At 45.1% G+C, this 18,719-nt stretch overlaps 1 protein-coding gene across 1 annotated transcript in view; it reads left to right on the forward strand.

Annotated features, from left to right (window-relative positions):
- The window catches only part of ITGB1BP2 (integrin subunit beta 1 binding protein 2), a 59,517-nt gene that overhangs the window by 23,990 nt on the left and 16,808 nt on the right, over positions 1-18,719 (forward strand). The window contains exon 9 of the mRNA XM_073556183.1: positions 6,616-6,726. Coding sequence (XP_073412284.1) covers positions 6,616-6,726 — 111 coding nt within the window. The remainder of the gene's footprint in view (positions 1-6,615; positions 6,727-18,719) is intronic.

Raw genomic sequence — 18,719 nt, forward strand, 5'->3', positions numbered from 1 at the left:
GAAGGTCTAATGAAGCCTTTTCGAAGGCTATCTGCTACGTATTCCTTCATGGCTACACGCTCAGGACCAGAGAGGTTGAATATTCTCCCCTTAGGGAGACGGGCACCAGGGACCAATTCAATAGGACAATCGTATTCTCTGTGAGGAGGTAGTTTCTCCGACTCCACTATAGAGAAAACATCTTCATAATCCCTAAACGCATATGGAATAGAAGGTGTTTTAATTTTAATCTGGTTTACTGAAAAAGACATACAGTTACTCTGACACCGTGGACTCCAGCGCACAACGTCACCTATGCGCCAGTCAATAACCGGATTATGTTGGTGCAACCATGGCATGCCTAACACAACTGGATCGGATAAATTGTATATAACAAAAAATGACATTTGCTCGTTATGTAATGTCCCCACTGACATAGAAATTTCGGCAGTAACGAATTCCACGCCTCCTTGGAATATAAATGTACCATTAATCGCAGTAGTCTGAATAGGCGCTTTAAGCCTTGACAGAGGTACACCAAGGCTCTTAGCAAATGAAAAATCCATAAGGTTGCCAGCAGCACCACAATCCACATAAGCCTTCACACACAGACGTTTCTTAGCAAAAGAAAGGGAAACTGGTAACAACAGTTTGGCCGCATTTGCGGGCAATACCTGACCCCCAGAGCTGTCCAGGGGGCGATGATCCAGGGATGTGGATTTCCAACAGCCAGCATTTTCCTTGAAGCTTCCAAGCTGCAGCATGCTTGAGCCTGAGAGCGACCTTCCAGGCTGTGCAATGTAACAGGTGTTTGGGCCAAGAATCAGCTCAGTCAGGAGGAAGGAAAAAAAAAGTGAGGAAAAACTGCTTTTATATGTGTTAAGTATATACACAAAAAGCCGTTTTATTTTTGTGGCCGGATATAATGTGACGTCTGCCTGCGGTCTGGACTGCAGCCAGACAGCACCCCGAGAAACACTGAGACCCTTTACCCCTATACAGGGATCTGGATTTATAGCAGAGCCCAGGAGGCGCTGTCTGAATAGGAGCAATGACCAGAGCAGGACGGTCGCCAGAAAGGTGTTCCAATACAGGACACAGAGGCAATGATATCCGAGACTAAACCAGTCAGGCAGAAATGGTATAAAAACAGTAGACAGTAGCAGAGTCAGATTCCAGGCCGAAGCCAGAGTCATAAACCAGGAGGGCAGCAGAGGTACAGAATCGTTAGGCAAAAGCAGAGTCAGAATCCAGGCCAAAGTAAGAGTCATAAACCAGGAGGGCAGCAGAGGTACAAAGTCGTTAGGCAGAAGCAGAGTCAGAATCCAGGCCAAAGTAAGAGTCATAAACCAGGAGAGCAGCAGAGGTACAGAATCGTTAGGCAGAAGCAGAGTCAGAGGTCCAGGCAAAAGTCAGAGTCAGTAAAACAGTAACACGCAGGGGAACCAAGAATATATCCGGCGGCCTGCAAGAGCAGTCCCAAGGTATTTGAGGGATCAGGTCATCCCTTACAGGCCCGTGGCCTGATGATGTCATCCGGACCGCCCCCAGGACCAGGCTGGATGGTAATGCACCAGCCCCTTCATGACTGATCGAGGAGCGAAGCCTGCGTCCAGCGGACGCCTGCGCAGGAGCCTCATGACTATCGCCGCCATCACTCGGGGTTGAAGCACAACGCCTCCCAGAGACCAAGGCCGAGACTGCAGGCCACGGGTCAGCCGGTGATAGGACAGTCCGGGGCCTCCTAGTGGTCGAGGCTGGGACAGCAGGCCCTGAGTCTGACGGTGATGTGATAGTCCGGCGCCTCCTACTGGCCGAGGCTGGGACAGCAGGCCCTGAGTCTGATGGTGATGTGATAGTCCGGCGCCTCCTACTGGCCGAGGCCGGGACAGCAGGCCCTGAGTCTGGCGGTGCCGTGACAATCTGTATGTCTGGAGGTGTGCAGATCTCCTGGATTGAGTGCCTTTTCCAAAGAACTAAGAATCTGGACTCTAAGCCAGGTGGGTTAACCAGCACTATTGTATGGACTTGTTGCTTTATGATTTACTTTGTGCTGGGCAAGGGCTGTATTTGAGTTTTGTATAATGTGGTTTATGAGGACTGAAATAAACCAGTTGGACTTGAAGTTGAAACAGTTCCTGCAGCAGGACCAACAACAACAGCTGGTACAACAGTAGATGAATAAGCTGTTTATGCAACAGCTTCAGCAACAGCACAGACCACACCAGCAACAGATTTACTCACAGAGGCGGTTCACGGCACAGCGGCAGCTCTGACTCCAAAGTGAATAGATTGATGAAATGTTAGGGAACCAGCACGAAACAAGATGTTGCAAGAATCCTTAGACCCGTTTGTCACAGACGTGGTTTGTGGAACCGCTGTGCCATGGACCGCGGAGAGCCTGGAGGGGTGTGACTAAACAACGACCAGACTGTTCACTAGAGCCTGTGATGGTGAGGTTAGACTTGGCTTCCGATGTACGCCAGGTGCCACTCCAGGACAGACCAACAGACGCGCAGCAGCTGGATCCAGTAGGACAGATTGGATGGTGCAGCAGGAAGTGTTTGTATCAGAGTGCAGCAGGCAGAGTTCGTATCAGGATCTGCACCAGAGTGCAGCAGGCAGGATCTGTATCAGAGTGCAGCAGGGACTGGTACGCAACCTTTTACAACTTAGACTTTAGAACAGGAAGGTTGCTCATGCACCACGCCAGTGAGGAGGAAGCAATATATACATAATGCCCCACAGCCATTGGCTGGGGAGGAAATGGCAAGTTCCCTTTAAAAGGGCGAGAGCGCGTGTGATGTAAGGACATGGCTGGAGGCCTGGCTGGAAGCTCTGCTGGAAGCATGCAGAGCGTGGGGAAGGGAAGAACCGACTGTAGCGCGGGTGAGTGAAGTGACACGTGGTGCTAACACCATTGAAGCGTCTGACCAAGGCAAAATGGCTGTGGTCCACCACTGTAAGCCTTCCCCTGCATCAATTTTCTGCATTAAAGAACAATTTTCTACCTGATCATCGAGTGCCACCAACTCCAAAGTTAGCTGATTATTTTTCTATCCAGAAGGCGGTGAGGAGAGCCTTGCAGGAAATGATCCCAGATGATGACAGAGAGGCCTTTTTAACCATGTTTGAAAGGGTAGCCAAAAGGGAGAAACTGACACCAGAACAGTAGGTGGAAGTCCTGACGACATTCTTAATGGGGGTGCCACAGAAGGCCTACTATGATTTAGCCTTACAGGACACCAAACAATATGCAAAATTGAAAACGGAAACTTTGGCGTGCTTGGGGGTGACAATGTTTGTCAGGGCACAAGGGGTCCACCGCTGGGCAGATCACCATGGCAAACCCCCTCGCTCCAAAATGTTTGATCTGCTGCACCTCATCCAAAAGTTGTTGCAGCCGGAGTACTCTACCCCAGCGCAGATGGTAGAGCGAGTTGTAATAGACTGATTCATACTCTCCCTTCCGAACCTGATAAAGCCTTGGGTTACCCAGGGAGATCCATGGAACGCCAATGATTTGGTTGGACTGGTCTAAAGGTATCAGGAGGTGGACAATTCCTTTGGGAGGCCACCCACTCCATACTGGCGGTCCCATTAAGGGGCAGAGAGTATAAAGGTGGTGGAGCGTTCAAAGTCCAAAGGGGCGGCAGATGTCATACCAAGGGTCTCATCGGAGGATATAATTTGCTGGAGATGTCATGGCCCAGGTCATATAGTTGCCCATTGTCCCCTGGCCACTTAGCAAATGGACTGTAGAATAGAACGTCAATGTTCATTCTGCGCCTATCTGGCCTGCAGTGTGGACTGTTCACCCAGAATGGTTCCCCAAGTTTGACCTGTAAAAGTGAATAGAGGCCAAATGACAGGACTACTAGATTCAGGGAGCTTGTTGACCCTAGTAAGAGGCCACATTCCCTCTCTAATTGATCCCTGGGAAGAAGGTGAACATCCTCTACATTCAAGATGATGCTAAAGACTGGACAGAGTGGTCATTGAGATGGCCCGAGGTACTGAGTCCCATGTGGTCGGAGTAATTCAGGATTTATTGCACTCAATTATCATAGGCTGGAACCTTGCATTGATTTGGGACTTCTGGGGTAGGGGTGGATATAGGAGGTTCATTCCAAACTTAGACATGGTGGCCGCACCTCTGATTGACCTCCTAAGGGGTCAAAATCAGTCAGAGGCAGAGACGGCCTTTCAAGAACTGAAAGTAGCTCTGTGTACGCAGTCAGTACAGGTTGCCCACGACTTTAAAAAGGAATTTGTACTCCAAATGGATGTGTAAGAAGTCGAACTGGGAGCAGTCCTTTCTCAGGAAGTACACGGAGAGGAGAATCTTGTTCTCCACCTGAGTAGGAAACTGTTGGCTGTGAGAAAAAGTATTCCATCGTAGAAAAGGAATACTTGGTCATAAAGTGGGCAGGTGACACATTGTGATGCTATCTCTTAGGGTGAAAATTTAAATTAGTGTCAGACCATGCCCCACTCAGGTGGATGAAAAAGAAAAAGGGGAAAATGCCTGTATCACCTGCTGGTTTCTAGTCCTGCAGGATTTCCGCTTCTATGTGGAACATAGAGCCGGGGGTTACATGGTAATGCCGAAGCCCTCTTGAGAATCCCATGACAAGTGGTAGAAGGTGCCAAGACCCACTGCTTTAGACAGAGTGGGGAGGTATGTAAGGTGGCTGACGGGCACTTAGTGGATGGGAGATAAACCTAGAGCATGGACTTGTTTCTTTATGATTTAGTTTTTGCCGAACAAGAACTGTATTTGAGTTTTCTGTGATGTGATTTATGAGGGCTGAACTAAACCAGCTGGACATCAAACAGAAATTATTCCTGTGATACCTCATATTCCTCTCAAGTGAGTAGCATTGCTACATTACGTAACACTAATAGGCAGATCATTAAAGTGGTAGTCAACCTTTGAGGACATATTTTTTCTAAATACATGTATTTGGGGCTTAAAATAATTTAGAATTGGGTTTCATTAAACATTTAGAAAAAATAATACATTTCTGTGAACTATATTCAAGGTATAATAAATTATATACGTAATACTAAAGAGTCATATGCCCAATTAGCCAAAAAAACCTTCCACTAACAGACCAATAAAAAGTAACGTTTATTATTTATATTTTAACATTTTATGAATTCTAGATCAAGGATATTTGCTAGGTGCATTGATAATATATGTAATAAAGTGCAAATTGTATTGTATCATAAGGAAGACGCTCTGGAATGTCTACCTACTATTATTGAATGCTAGCCAGAAATGAGTTGATTAAAATATGAGCACACACTACTAAAGTATTCCTGATATGTTTTGCCACATCCACGGTGCCATCAGGAAATGGGACAGTGGACTTTACTAGTCTGTGCCCATGTTTTAATCACTTCTTATCTGGTTAGGATTCAATAATATCAGGTAGATCCCAGAAAAGTTTTAATCAGCTTGTTAGTAGAAGGCTTTATTGCTAACAAGGCTTCTGCCCCTTTTGAGATTGGATGCTGTATATAATTCATTATACCTTCCCCAGGTTGAATATTTCTCACAGTAATTTTATTTATTTTGTTTTTTTTAACATTTTTAATGAAATCCAATTGCTAAAATTATTTTTAACCTCAATTACATTCATTTACCGTAAAAAAAAAAAAAAGGTCTCCAAAGGTAGAGCAAAATAGTGATGTTCTCCGCTGCCTCTGCAGGAGAGCGGATAGGTATAAAAATTTACTAGCAAATGACATTGATTTTAAGACAGAAACAGCAACTAAAAGATAGATGAAAGACAATCACATTATAGGAAATAGTAACGTTTTCAGTTGGGATGATGATAACAGAAGAAGAAAATGAGAATTAGTTCTACCATAACAAAATATTTGTAACTGGTCTCCTAGTTTGTAACGTTTGACTAGTTAGAAACTGGTCATCTTAAAGGGAATCTGTCAGCAGTTTTTTTTTCAATGTAATCTGAGAACTGCATGATGAATGGGCAGAGAGCCTGATTCCAGCGGTGTATCACTTACTGGGCTGCTTGGTTTAGTTTTGATAGGACTTGATAAAATCCCTGTTTTCTCTGCTGTAAATGTAGCAGTTGTCGGAATCCTGAGCTCTGTATTACCCCACCCACAGCACTGACTGGCAGCTTCCTGTGTACACTGTTAGCTGCCAATCACAGTGGTGGGGCGGGGTTACACAAATGAGCTGAAGTGGCATGCATGAGACACTTGGTCCTCTAATAATCTCCTGCTGATAAAACACTGATTGCATTGAAACAACAGCACACAGCCTAGCAAATGACACATCCCTGATATCAAGCTCCCTGTCCTGGATTAAGATATATATTGTTCTCCAACGTTTGGCAGCTGTAGATATTATTTTACACCCTAGGAGTCATTGTATTAGTATCACTTGTTACCATATGGTAAAAGCCATATCATTTACTGTCTTATTCACATTCAATATTCAGTGGGGCTCATTGCCACTTCTACTGTATGATTGGAAAGTGGCTTGCAGCATAGAAGACCCACTGCTCTGTAGCCTAAAGATGGGGATATTTCTTATAGTGATTCCTATAATGTACATGGCCTGTATAGGATGTTTCTTACTGTTCTGTTTCTTTTCAGAAAGTGACATGTCGGTATGACTGGCACCAAACCAGCAGCCTCGTTGTCATCACAGTTTATGCCAAAACGGCTCTGCCAGATGTAACTAGGGTTCTGGCCAACCGTACCCAGGTAAGGAGGGAAAACTGGCACAACCCGAAGATGGGTTGGTAAAGGGAGAAATGTAAAGGAAAGATCTGAAGGCTCCTATTATTTACTAGTTAGTTTCAGAGGCAGGAATGGAAGAGGTCAAGGGGACAAGAACAAACATTTTCTTCATAGTGCAAAAGACAACTATTTACCCCTTCATCCCGCAGCCAATTTCTGTTTTTGCATTTGCGTTTTTTTCCTCCCCTTCTTCCCAGAGCCATAACTCCTTTTATTTTTCTATAAACATAGACATACAGTGAAGGAAGTAATTATTTGACCCCTTGCTGATTTTGTAAGTTTGCCCACTGACAAAGACATGAACTATAATTTTAAGGGTAGGTTAATTTAACCATTGAGAGATAGAATATCAAAAATAAAATCCAGAAAATCACATTATATAAATTTATATGCATTTTGCAGTGAGAAATAAGTATTTGATCCCCTACCAACCATTTAGCGTTCTGGTTCTTACATACCAGTTATACGCTCCTAATCAACACATTACCTGCATTGAAGACATCTGTCTTACATAGTCATCTTTATAAAAGATTCCTGTCCACAGACTTAATTATTCAGTCAGACTTTAACCTCTACAACATGGGCAAGACCACAGAGCCTTATAAGGATGTCAGGGTCAAGATCATAGTCCTGCATAAAGCTGGAATGGGCTACAAAACCATAAGTAAGATGCTGGGTGAGAAGGAGACAACAGTTGGTGCAATAGTAAGAAAATGGAAGAAATACAAAATGACTGTCGCTCAAGATCGATCTGGGGAATCATGCAAAATGTCACCTCGTGTGGTATCCTTGATCATGAGTAAGGTGAGAGCTCAGCCTTAAAATAGACCATCTTACATCATGCACGGAAACCTCATCATCAACTACAAAAAAAGTCTGACTGCTGTGCTTGCCAACAAGGGTTTTGCCACAAAGTATTAAAGGGAACCTTTCCATTGTTTTGGCCGCAATAAGATGCAGCCACTGACTTTCAGGGCTTATCTACAGCATTGTATAATGCTGTAGATAAGCCCGCGATTCAACCTGCAAGATAAGAAAAATAAGTTTTATTATACTCACCAGGGAAGGTGGTCCGATCGATGGGTGTAGCAGGTCCAGGTCCGGCGCCTCTCATCTTCTTGCGATGCCGCCCTCCTGCTTGATTCATGCCTCCCCGGCATTGCACTACTGCGCAAGGATACTTCTCTGCCCTGTTGAGGGCAGAGCAAATTCCTGCAGTGCACAGGCGCTGGGTCTCTCTGACCTTTCCTGGCACCTGTGTAGGATAGGTGAGGGCGTGTAACCAACAGGGATGGGGGGTGACCCACTTCTTGCCGCCGACAGACACAAGACTGAGACAAGGGTTGTAGTCAACACGTCCGTCTTTATTGGCCGCTTCACTGACGACCACCGCAATTCTCCACAGGAATTTCACACTTCTTTTATTCACAGACCCGGGTACCTTCACTTCTTATTTACTTCTCACTATGGCTGCCCTAGGCCTATCCACCACAGCGCTTCACCATTCCAAGTACCCTCAGACCATCTACGTCTGCGGCTACTGTCCTTTGGGCCACCCCCCCGTGACCGTCTCAACTGTCAGTTGCTCTGTGGAGCCTTTCTACCGTCTCTCTCTCTACAGCAGAACCTCCTTACTAGTGAGCTCCCCTGGCTGACTGGACTTTCCAGAACCTTCCCTCAACCTCTTATACTCCCAGTCCTGGTAGCTCCGCCCACTATCACCTGACAGTTTCTTTGACCAATGGCAGTTACACAGTCAAACTCCTACACTCCCCACTGCCCTCTAATGGTCAAACTACAACACAGCACCCCTTTCTCTTTATCTCAGCGCTTTTGTACCTACACTGCGCTACCCCTCTGCCTGTTCCCACAGGCAGATCTATCCGTCAGTTCAACCTCCCTACACTTGCACACTGCAGTACTTTGCTCTGCCCTCAACAGGGCAGAGAAGTACGCCTGCTCAGGAGCGCGATGCCGGGTAGCCTGTGCATCAAGTAGGAGGGCGGCGTTGCAAGAAGATGGGAGGCGCCGGACCCAGACCTGCAACACCCATCGGACCGCCCCTCACCGGACCGCCCCCAGGGTGAGTATATTAAAACTTATTTTTCTTATCTTGCAGGTCGGATCAGATATTCTATCTCTCAATGTTAAAATTAACCTACCTTTAAAATTATAGACTGTTCATGTCTTTGTCAGGGGGCAAACTTACAAATTCAGCAAGGGATCAAATACTTGTTTCCTTCACCGTCTGAGCACTTGTTTTTTGTGGAATGAGTTTTGAATGTTATCATTCATTTTACCACATAGTGTACTCAAAAATGGAAAAAAAAATTCCAAGTGCGCTGTAATTGTCAAAACCCCCTAAATTCTAACATTGTTTTTTGAGAATTGTTTTTACGGTGTACATTCTGTGGTAAAAATGACCATGCAATACGATTGTGCTCATCAGTACGATTACGGCAGTATCAAACATGTCCAGTTTTTGTATTATTTTAGTGGTGAAAAAAATCAGATGTTGGCAAAAAACAATTTTGAAGTTGTTTTTCCATTTTCCGAGACTTGTAACATTTTTATTTTTTGGCCGATGAAGCTTTGTGTGGCTTATTTTTTGTGGGACATCACAATGTTTTTACTAGTACTATTTTGGGATAGATGTTAAGTTTTGATCACTTGTTACAGCATTTTTTGGAGAACTGCGGCAACCAAAAAACATAATTTTGACGTTCTTAAATTTTTTTCTGTTTACGGTGTTTACCGATTGGGTTAATTGTTTTTATATATTATTATTATTATTTATTATTATAGCGCCATTTATTCCATGGCGCTTTACATGTGAGGAGGGGAATACATAATAAAAACAGTAATCTTAAACAATACAAGTCACGACTGGTACAGGAGAAGAGAGGACTCTGCCAGCGAGGGCTCACAATTTACAAAGGATGAGTGAGGATACAGAAGGTGAGGGTAGAGCTGGTCGTGCAGCGGTTTGATGGATCTGTGGTTACTGCAGGTTGTAAGCTTGTCGGAAGAGGTAGGTCTTCAGGTTCTTTTTGAAGGTTTCCATGGGAGGCGAGAGTCTGATATGTTGTGGTACAAAGTTCCAGAGTGGGGGGGATGCGCGGGAGAAATCTTGTATGCGATTGTGGGAAGAGGAGCTAAGAAGGGAGTAGAGAAGGAGATCTTGTGAGGATCGGAGGTTGCGTGCAGGTAAGTACCAGGAGACAAGGTCATAGATGTATGGCGGACGCAGGTTCTGGATGGCTTTGTATGTCACGGTTATGGTTTTGAACTGGAGTCTTTGGGTAATGGGGAGCCAGTGCAGGGATTGACAGAGGGGAAAGGCTGGGGAATAGCGGGGGGTCAGGTGGATTAGTTGGGCAGCAGAGTTTAGAATAGATTGGAGGGGTGCGAGAGTGTTAAAGGAGAGGCCACAGAGCAGGAGGTTTCAGTAGTCAAGGCGGGAGATGATGAGGGCATGGACTAGGGTTTTTGCAGATTCTTGGTTGAGGAATGTAAAGATCCATGAAATATTTTTGATTTGAAGTCGACAAAGTGAAAAGGGCTTGTATATGTGGCTTAAAAGAGAGATCAGTGTCAAGGATAACCCCGAGGCAGCGAGCTTGTGGGACTGGGGAGAGTGGACAGCCGTTTACTTTAACCCCTTTCTGCCATGAGACGTACTATCCCGTCCATGTGCCCTGGGACTTAATTCCCAGGGACGGAATAGTACATCATAGCGATCAGCGGTGCCCACGTGGTGAGCGTCGCTGATCGCGGCCGGGTGTCAGCTGATTATCACAGCTGACACCTGGCACAATGTGTCAGGGGCGGTCACGGACCGCCCTGACACGTTAACCCCTTGCACACCGCGATCAAACACGATCGCGGTGTATCGGGGGTTAAAGAGAAGCATCGGCAGGGAGGGGGCTCTCTCCGTGCTTCCCTGAGCCCCCCACGGCAGCGCAATGTGCAGCGCTGCTGCGGGGGGCTCCTTCCCTGCAGGCCTCCGAATCCAAGATGGCGACGGGGGCCTGCAGGGAGCCGGCTTCCTCAGTGCCTGCAAAGCGCATGCACGAGGAAGCCTGCTGCACTGCCTGTGACAGATCGCTGATCTGTCACAGTGATCTGTGATGTGACAGATCAGCGATCTGTCACAGAACAGTGATGTCCCACCTGGGACAATGTAATAAAGTAAAGAAAAAAAAAAAGTGTTAATATAATTAAAAAAAATCGCTAAATAAATTAGAAAAAAAAAATATTCCCCCAATAAATTCATTTTTTGGAAAAAAAAAAACAATAAAAGTACACATATTTGGTATCGCCGCATCCGTAACAACCTGACCTATAAAACTGTCCCATTAGTTAACCCCTTTAGCGAACCCCTTAAAAAATAAAAATAAAAAACGAAGCAAAAAATGATTTATTATCATACCGCCGAACAAAAAGTGCAATAACGCGCGATAAAAAAGACACACATAAATATCCATGGTACCGCTGAAAATGTCATCTTGTCCCGCAAAAAACGAGCTGCCATGCAGCATCATCAGCGAAAAAATAAAAGTTATAGCTCGCAGAATAAAGCGATGCAAAAATATTTATTTTTTTTATAAAATAGTTTTCATTGCATAAAACCGACAAAACATAAAAAAAGACCTAAATGAGGTATCGCTGTAACCGTACTGACTCGAAGAATAAAAGCGCTTTATCAATGTTAACGTACGCGGAACGGTGTAAACGCACCCCCCCAAAAGAAATTCATGAAATGCTGGTTTTTGTTCATTCTGCGTCCCAAAAATCGGAATAAAAAGCGATCAAAAAATGTCACGTGTCCGAAAATGGTACCAATGAAAACGTCAACTCGTCCAGCAAAAAATAAGACCTCACATGACTCGGTGCGTCAAAATACAGAAAAATTATAGCTCTCAATATGTGGTGATGCAAAAACTATTTTTACAATAAAAAGCGTCTTTTAGCGTGCAACAGCTGCCAAACATATAAACCGGCATAAATAGTAAATCAAACCCCCTGTTATCACCCCCTTAGTTAGGGAAAAATAATAAAATTAAAAGAAAATGTATTTATTTCCATTTTCCCATTAGGGTTAGGGCTAGGGCTAGGGCTAGGGTTAGGGCTAGGTGTTATGAATGAGTCACCGTAGGAGGCAAAAACAGAAATGCTAGCTAAGTCCAGAAAACCAGAGAAGTTGGCAGCTATCGGATTGCAGACCCCTGAACCTATCAACAACAACTAGCAGTAGCCGTGGGGGGTTCCTACGATGCCCTAGACCCCTCGATCACAGCCGGAGAACTGCCTAGCCTAAAGACAGAAAGGGAAATCTAAACTGCCCCAGAGCAGACCCCAAAGCAATAGGCAGCCCCCAACATATAATGACGGTGAAGCAAGAAGAAAAAACACTAACACAGATAGAAAGATAGACTGAGCAAATGATGGGGCCCAAGCTAACTAGATAGGACAGGATAGGAAAGCTGCTGTCTGCAATCCGCGAAAAACCCTATAAAAAATAAGAGCCAACAGACTGACAGGGAAAAAGGCCCTGAAGACGCTAGGCTTCAAAAAGACTATGTCAGTACTTAGGTATTTTCTGAAGACAGAGCAAACCGACAAAAAAGGAATTCAGCTCACCCCAGCAGGGAATGGCAGAATCCAGAAAAGCAAGGCAAACTAAAACCAAAACACAAATGGAAAAAGGCAAAGCAGAAAACTTAGCTTTTGAGGAGCAGGAATCAGACTGGTCTCCTAGAATTCCACAGAGAAGACACCAGCGAGGCAGAAGGGCGTCGGCTGCCTTATATCCAGTCAGAGATCCCCGTCGCCCAGTCATCCTCTCCCAGCTCAGGTGCTTGGTAATCAGCCTCACTACCTTCCTTCACCAGAAGAGGGAGTTCATCAGACCTCAATGGTGAAGGGGAAAATGAACTCATAACAGCTAGGGATAGGGCTGAGATTAGGGTTAGGGGTGTGTTGGAGTTAGAATTTGGGGTTTCCACTGTTTGGGCACATCAGGTGCTCTCCAAATGCAACATGGCGTCTGATCTCAATTCCAGCCAATTCTGAGTTGAAAAAGTCAAATGGTGGTCCTTCCCTTCCAAGCTCTGCCATGCGCCCAAACAGTGTTTTACCCCCACATATGGGGTATCAGCCTACTCAGGACAAATTGCAAAACAACTTTTGGGGTCCAATTTCTCCTGTTACCCTTAGGAAAATAAAAAATTGGGGGCAAAAATATTTTTGTGGAAAAAATTGATCTTTTTATTTTCACGCCCGGGTGTTATAAACTTCTATGAAGCACTTGGGGGTTCAAAGTGCTCACCACACATCTAGATAAGTTCCGTGGGGGGTCTAGTTTCCAAAATGGGGTCACTTGTGGGGAGTTTCAATAGTTTAGGTACATCAGGGGCTCTCCAAACGCACATGACACCCGCAGACCATTCCATCAAAGTCTGCATTCCAAAACGTCACTACTTCCCTTCCGAGACCCGACGTGTGCCCATACAGTAGTTTTCTCCCACATATGGGGTATCAGCGTACTCAGGACAAATTGGACAACAACTTTTGGGGTCCAATTTCTCCTGTTACCCTTGGGAAAATAAAAAAATTGGGGACTAAAAGATCATGTTTGTGGAAAAAATACAATTTTTTTATTTTCACGCCCAGGTGTTATAAACTTCTGTGAAGCACTGGAGGGGTCAAAGTGCTCACCACACATCTAGATAAGTTCCTTGGGGGGGCTAGTTTACAAAATGGTGTCATTTGTGGGGGGTTTCCACTGTTTTGGTACATCAGGGGTTTTCCAATCGCGACATGGTGTCCGATCTCAATTCCAGCCAAAAACGTCAAATGCTGCTGCTTCCCTTCCGAGCTCTGCCATGCGCCCAAATAGTGGTTTACCCCCACATGTGGGGTATCAGCGTACTCAGGACAAATTGCACTATAACTTTTAGGGTCCTGATAGCCTTGGGAAAATAAAAATTGGGGGTGAAAAGATCATTTTTGTGGAAAAAATATGATTTTTTAATTGTACCGCTGTACGTTATAAACTTCTGTGAAGCCCTTGTGGGTTCAAAGTTCTCACCACATATCTAGATAAGTTCCTTGGGGGGTCTAGTTTCCAAAATGGGGTCACTTGTGGGGGGTTTCCACTGTTTAGGTACATGAGGGGCTCTCCAAACGTGACATGGCGTCCGATCAGAATTCCAGCCAATTTTGCATTGATGAAGTCAAACGGCGCTCCTTCCCTTCTGAGCTCAGCCATGCGCCGAAACAGTGGTTCCCCCCCACATATCAGGTATCAGCGTACTCAGGACAAATTGCACAATAAATTTTGCAGTCCAATTTCTCCTGTTACCCTTGGTAAAATAAAAAAAATTGAACCTGAAGTATTTTTTTTGTGAAAAAAAGTTAAATGTTCATTTTTTTTTTTTAAATATTCAGAAAATTCCTGTGACACACCTGAAGGGTTAATAAACTTTTTGAATGTGGTTTTGAGCACCTTAAGGGGTGCAGTTTTTAGAATGGTGTCACTTTTGGGTAACAAAATCATATAGACCCCTCAAAGTGTCTTCAAATGTGATGTGGTCCGTAAAAATAAAATGGTGTTGCCAAAATGAGAAATCGCTGGTCAATTTTTAACCCTTATAACTTCCTAACAAAAAAAAATTTTGGTTCCAAAATTGTGCTGATGCAAAGTAAACATGTTTTTTGTGTGCTGTACCTCTGTAATTTAAGGGCATAAAAATTCAAAGTTGGAAAATTGCGAAATTTTCAAAATTTTCGCCAAATTTCCATTTTTTTCACAAATAAACACAAGTTATTTGAATGAAATTTTACCACTAACATGAAGTACAATATGTCACGAGAAAACACTGTCAGAGTCACCAGGATCCATGGAAGCGTTTCAGAGTTATTACCTCATAAAGGGACAGTGGTCAGAGTTGTAAAAAATGGCCTGGTCATTAATGTGCAAACCACCCTTGGGGCTTAAGGGGTTAATGGATAGGTCTGTTGGGGGGGGACACGTGAAATGGGGGAAAGATGATGAATTCTGTTTTTTCCATATTAAGTTTTAGAAATCTAGTGGAGAAGATGAGATAGCAGACAGACATTGAGGGATTCTGGTTAGTAGGGAGTTGATATCTGGTCCAGAGATGTAGATCTGTGTGTCATCAGCATAGAGGTGATACTGAAAGCCATGAGATTCTATGAGCTGTCCGAGTCCGAAGGTGTAAATGGAAAAGAGCAGGGGCCCTAGGACTGAACCTTGCGGGACTCCGACAGATAGGGGGCACGGTGAGGAGGTGGTGTGTAAGTGGGAGACGCTGAATGTCCGGTCTGTTAGGTATGATACGATCCAAGATAGGGCCAAGTCTGTGATTCCAAAAGATGGGATGGTCTGTAGTAATAGGGAGTGGTCCACTGTGTCAAAGGCCGAGGACGGGTGACCTTAGTTAGGGCAGTTTCAGTGGAATGGTGTGACCAGATTGTAAGCGGTCGAAAAGGGAGCAAGAAGAGAGGTGGGAGGACAGTTCAAGATGGATGTGTTGTTCCAGTGATAGCTAGATATAGAGGATGGGTCAAGAGATGGCTTTCTGAGGATCGGTGTGACTAAGGCATGTTTAAAGCTTGAGGGGAAAACACCAGTTGTTAGTGATAGGTTGAAGAGATGGGTTAGGGTTGCAATGAAGACTGTGGTGAGGTTTGGGATGAAGTGGGATAGGATCGGGTCAAGTGCACAGGTGGTGAGATGTGATCTTGAGAGTAGAGTGGAGAGTCGATCTTCTGTAAAGGTGCAGAAGTTGGTTTTGGAGGAGGAGGGCTGGGCACTTAGGGGGAAGGGCTCTGGGGGTTGTTGACCAAAACTGTTTCTGATGTTATCAACCACCTGCTTGAAAAATGAGGCAAAGTCTTCAGCTGAGATGACTGGAGAGGGAGGAGGTGCTGGGGGACGAAGGAGAGAATTGAAGGTGTTGAATAGCTATTTAGGGTTGTGAGACAGGGAGGATATGAGAAATGAGAAGTAGGTTTGTTTAGCTGTTGTGAGTGTGGCCTTGAAAGTGGTGAGGGATTGTTGGAATTCGATGAAGTCCTCATTGGAGTGGGATCTTTTTCATCTCCACTCAGCAACCCAGGAAGCTCGCCTCAGTTCTTTGGTCAGGCTGGTGTGCCAGGGCAGTATATGTGTGAGAGAGGCAACTGATTCCAAAGCTACAGCTATTGTGGTGTTAGAGCGGCAGCGGCAGCCGCATTGTGTAGGGAACTTAAGTTTGTAAGAGGGAGAAGGGATTCAGACAGTGAGTGTAGATCGAGGTGTTTAAGATTTCTGCGAGCGTGTGCAAGTTTGTGGGGTGGAGATTATGGACAAGGAGTGGAGAGAGAAGACTTTTCTGAACATGATGATACTACCTATGTGTACTTTTTAATATCTACAGTATATTTTCAAGGGAATGAAATGGGGATAATTTTAATTTTTATTTTTTTTCCATATTTTGTAAAACTTTTTTTTTGTTCTTTTCCTATCCTTGTTAGCCCCTTAGAGGACTTAAAGATGCGATCATTCTCTCGCTTGTGCTTTATGCAGCGATGCCACAATTACCAACAAGGCAGTCATCAGCTGACCCCCGGCTGTCAGGACACCCCATGCGGGTGCGCTGATGGCCTGAGGTAATGACGCGTGAGCTTGTCAGCGCATGTTAAATGCTGCTGGCAGAGATTGACAGCTGCATTTAACAAATTAACAATCGCGGGCAGAGCGATTGTTAGCGGCAGGTTCTGACTCATACTCAGCCATCACCTACAGGCCATACACCAGCTTCAGACATGCATTGTATATACAGTATATGGCGGGTGTAGTGAAGCTGTTAACCCCTTTCTGACATCAGATGTACTATCCCCTCCATATGCCCTGGGACTTACTGCCCATGGACGGGATAGCACGTCATGTGCGATCAGCCGCGCTCTCAGGGGGAGTGTGGCTGATCGCGGCCGGGTGTCAGCTGATTCTCACAGCTGACATCTGGCACTAAGTGCCAGGAGTGGTCACGGACCGCTCCTGGCACTTTATCCCCTGGAACACTGCGATGAAACATGATCGCAGTGTCCCGGAGCCGGCAGAGAGGCTGACAGCCCCTGTGCCTTTGGATTGGAGACTCCGGTGCATGACGCAGGGTCCTATTCCCTTCCATGGTAACCCGACGTCTTCATGATGACATCTGGTTTACCAGAGCTGAGAGACTTCCAGTCATGCGCAGTGCATGTCAGGAAGTCTCTGAGGTCAGTGTGCATGCTATATAAGCGATCAGCCTATACAAAATGAGTGTCCCATAGTGGGACAAAGTGTAAAAGTAAGAATTAAATAAAAAAAAATTTTTAATAATTGTAAAAATATTTAAAAAAATAATCAATTTTTATTCCATCAATAAATAAACATTTGAATTAAAAAAAATCTAAACAATAAAAGTAAACATATTTGGTATTGCCGCGTCTGTAATGACCGACCTATAAAACTGTCCCACTAGTTAACCCCTTTAGTGAACACCATTAAAAATTTTAAAAAAACAAGGCAAATAAAAATGCTTTATCATACTGCTGAACAAGAGTGAAATAACACGCGATCAAAAAGATGGATATAAATTAACGTGGTACCGTTGAAAACGTCATCTTGTCCTGCTAAAACAAGCCACGATATAGCTCCATCAACGGAAAACTAAAAAAGTTATAGCTCTTAGAATAAAGCGATGCAAAAATAATTATTTTTCATATAAAAGTTTTTATTGTATAAATCCTCTAAAACATAAAAAAATGGTATAAATGAGGTATTGCTGTCATCATACTGACCCGAAGAATAAAACGGCTTTATCAATTTTACCACACAAGGAACTGTATAAATTGCCCCCCCTTCAAAAAAAAAAAAAGAAATTCATGAATTGCTGTTTTTTGTTCATTCTGCCTCACAAAAATCGGAATAAAGAGTGATAAAAGTCATGTGCCTGAAAATGGTACCAATAAATACGTCAACTCGTCCCGCAAAAAACAAGACCTCACATGACTCTGTGAGCCAAATATGGAAAAATTATAGCTCTCAAAATGTGGTGATGCAAAAACTATTTTTCCCGTCTCCCATGACGACACACATGAGAGAGGGGATCTGCCCAGCCAGGACAGGAACCCTACTGAAGATAAAAGGGCAGTACCTCTCCCTCTCTTCAGTTGGGTTTCCTGTCCTGACAGGGACCCGTGTGCTGAAGACAGCGGTAACACGTACCTGCCCCTCTCCCGTGCCGGCGTGGAAGAACAGGCGGGGTCCTGGGCGCTGTGCATCGAGAGGGGGAAGCACCGTCCGCAGGTCCCCCGGGGACTCGGTGTCCGAGCGGGCGTAGGAGCAGCACGGCCCGGTGTCCTGGGGCGCTGCATCGCCGCCCTCCCCCCTCTGCCATGAATACAGGGGCGGCCGCTTCCGGGTCGCGCCCCTCTGACGTCGCACGCAGGGTATGCTGGGAAGGGGCGTGCCCGCGTAACTTCGGGAGGCGGCACCGAAATCCAAGATGGCGGCACCCATCAGGAAAACGCCAGCCGGTAAAGGAAGATCCCGGGAGAAAATGGCAGGGGGAGGGGCTGTGGGGGTAACCGGAGGAGGCAGAGAGTGCAGTGGATCCCCCTTATAAGGGGAATTACCACAGAAGACGCACTCATGCCCAAAGCTTCACAATGGAAGTGGGGCAGGATGAGCAGCTGCGTCAGCAGCAAGAGCTCTTGCCAGATGCCAGGCCAAGCCGCCAGCATACCAAGAGCAGCCGCTCAAGTGGGAGCGGCAGTCGTAAACGCGACCATCATGACCCTGAGATGTCCAGAAGAAACGTCACAAGCGCATCTGAGGAGCCTCCGAGATCAGTACCACTGAGTGACAGCAGTGGTGAGTGATCTACGTGAATGTCACCCTTATG

This window comes from Dendrobates tinctorius, unplaced genomic scaffold (genome assembly GCF_039654945.1).
Source record: "Dendrobates tinctorius isolate UK_male_01 unplaced genomic scaffold, ASM3965494v1 ptg000231l, whole genome shotgun sequence".
Classification (NCBI taxonomy): domain Eukaryota; kingdom Metazoa; phylum Chordata; class Amphibia; order Anura; family Dendrobatidae; genus Dendrobates; species Dendrobates tinctorius.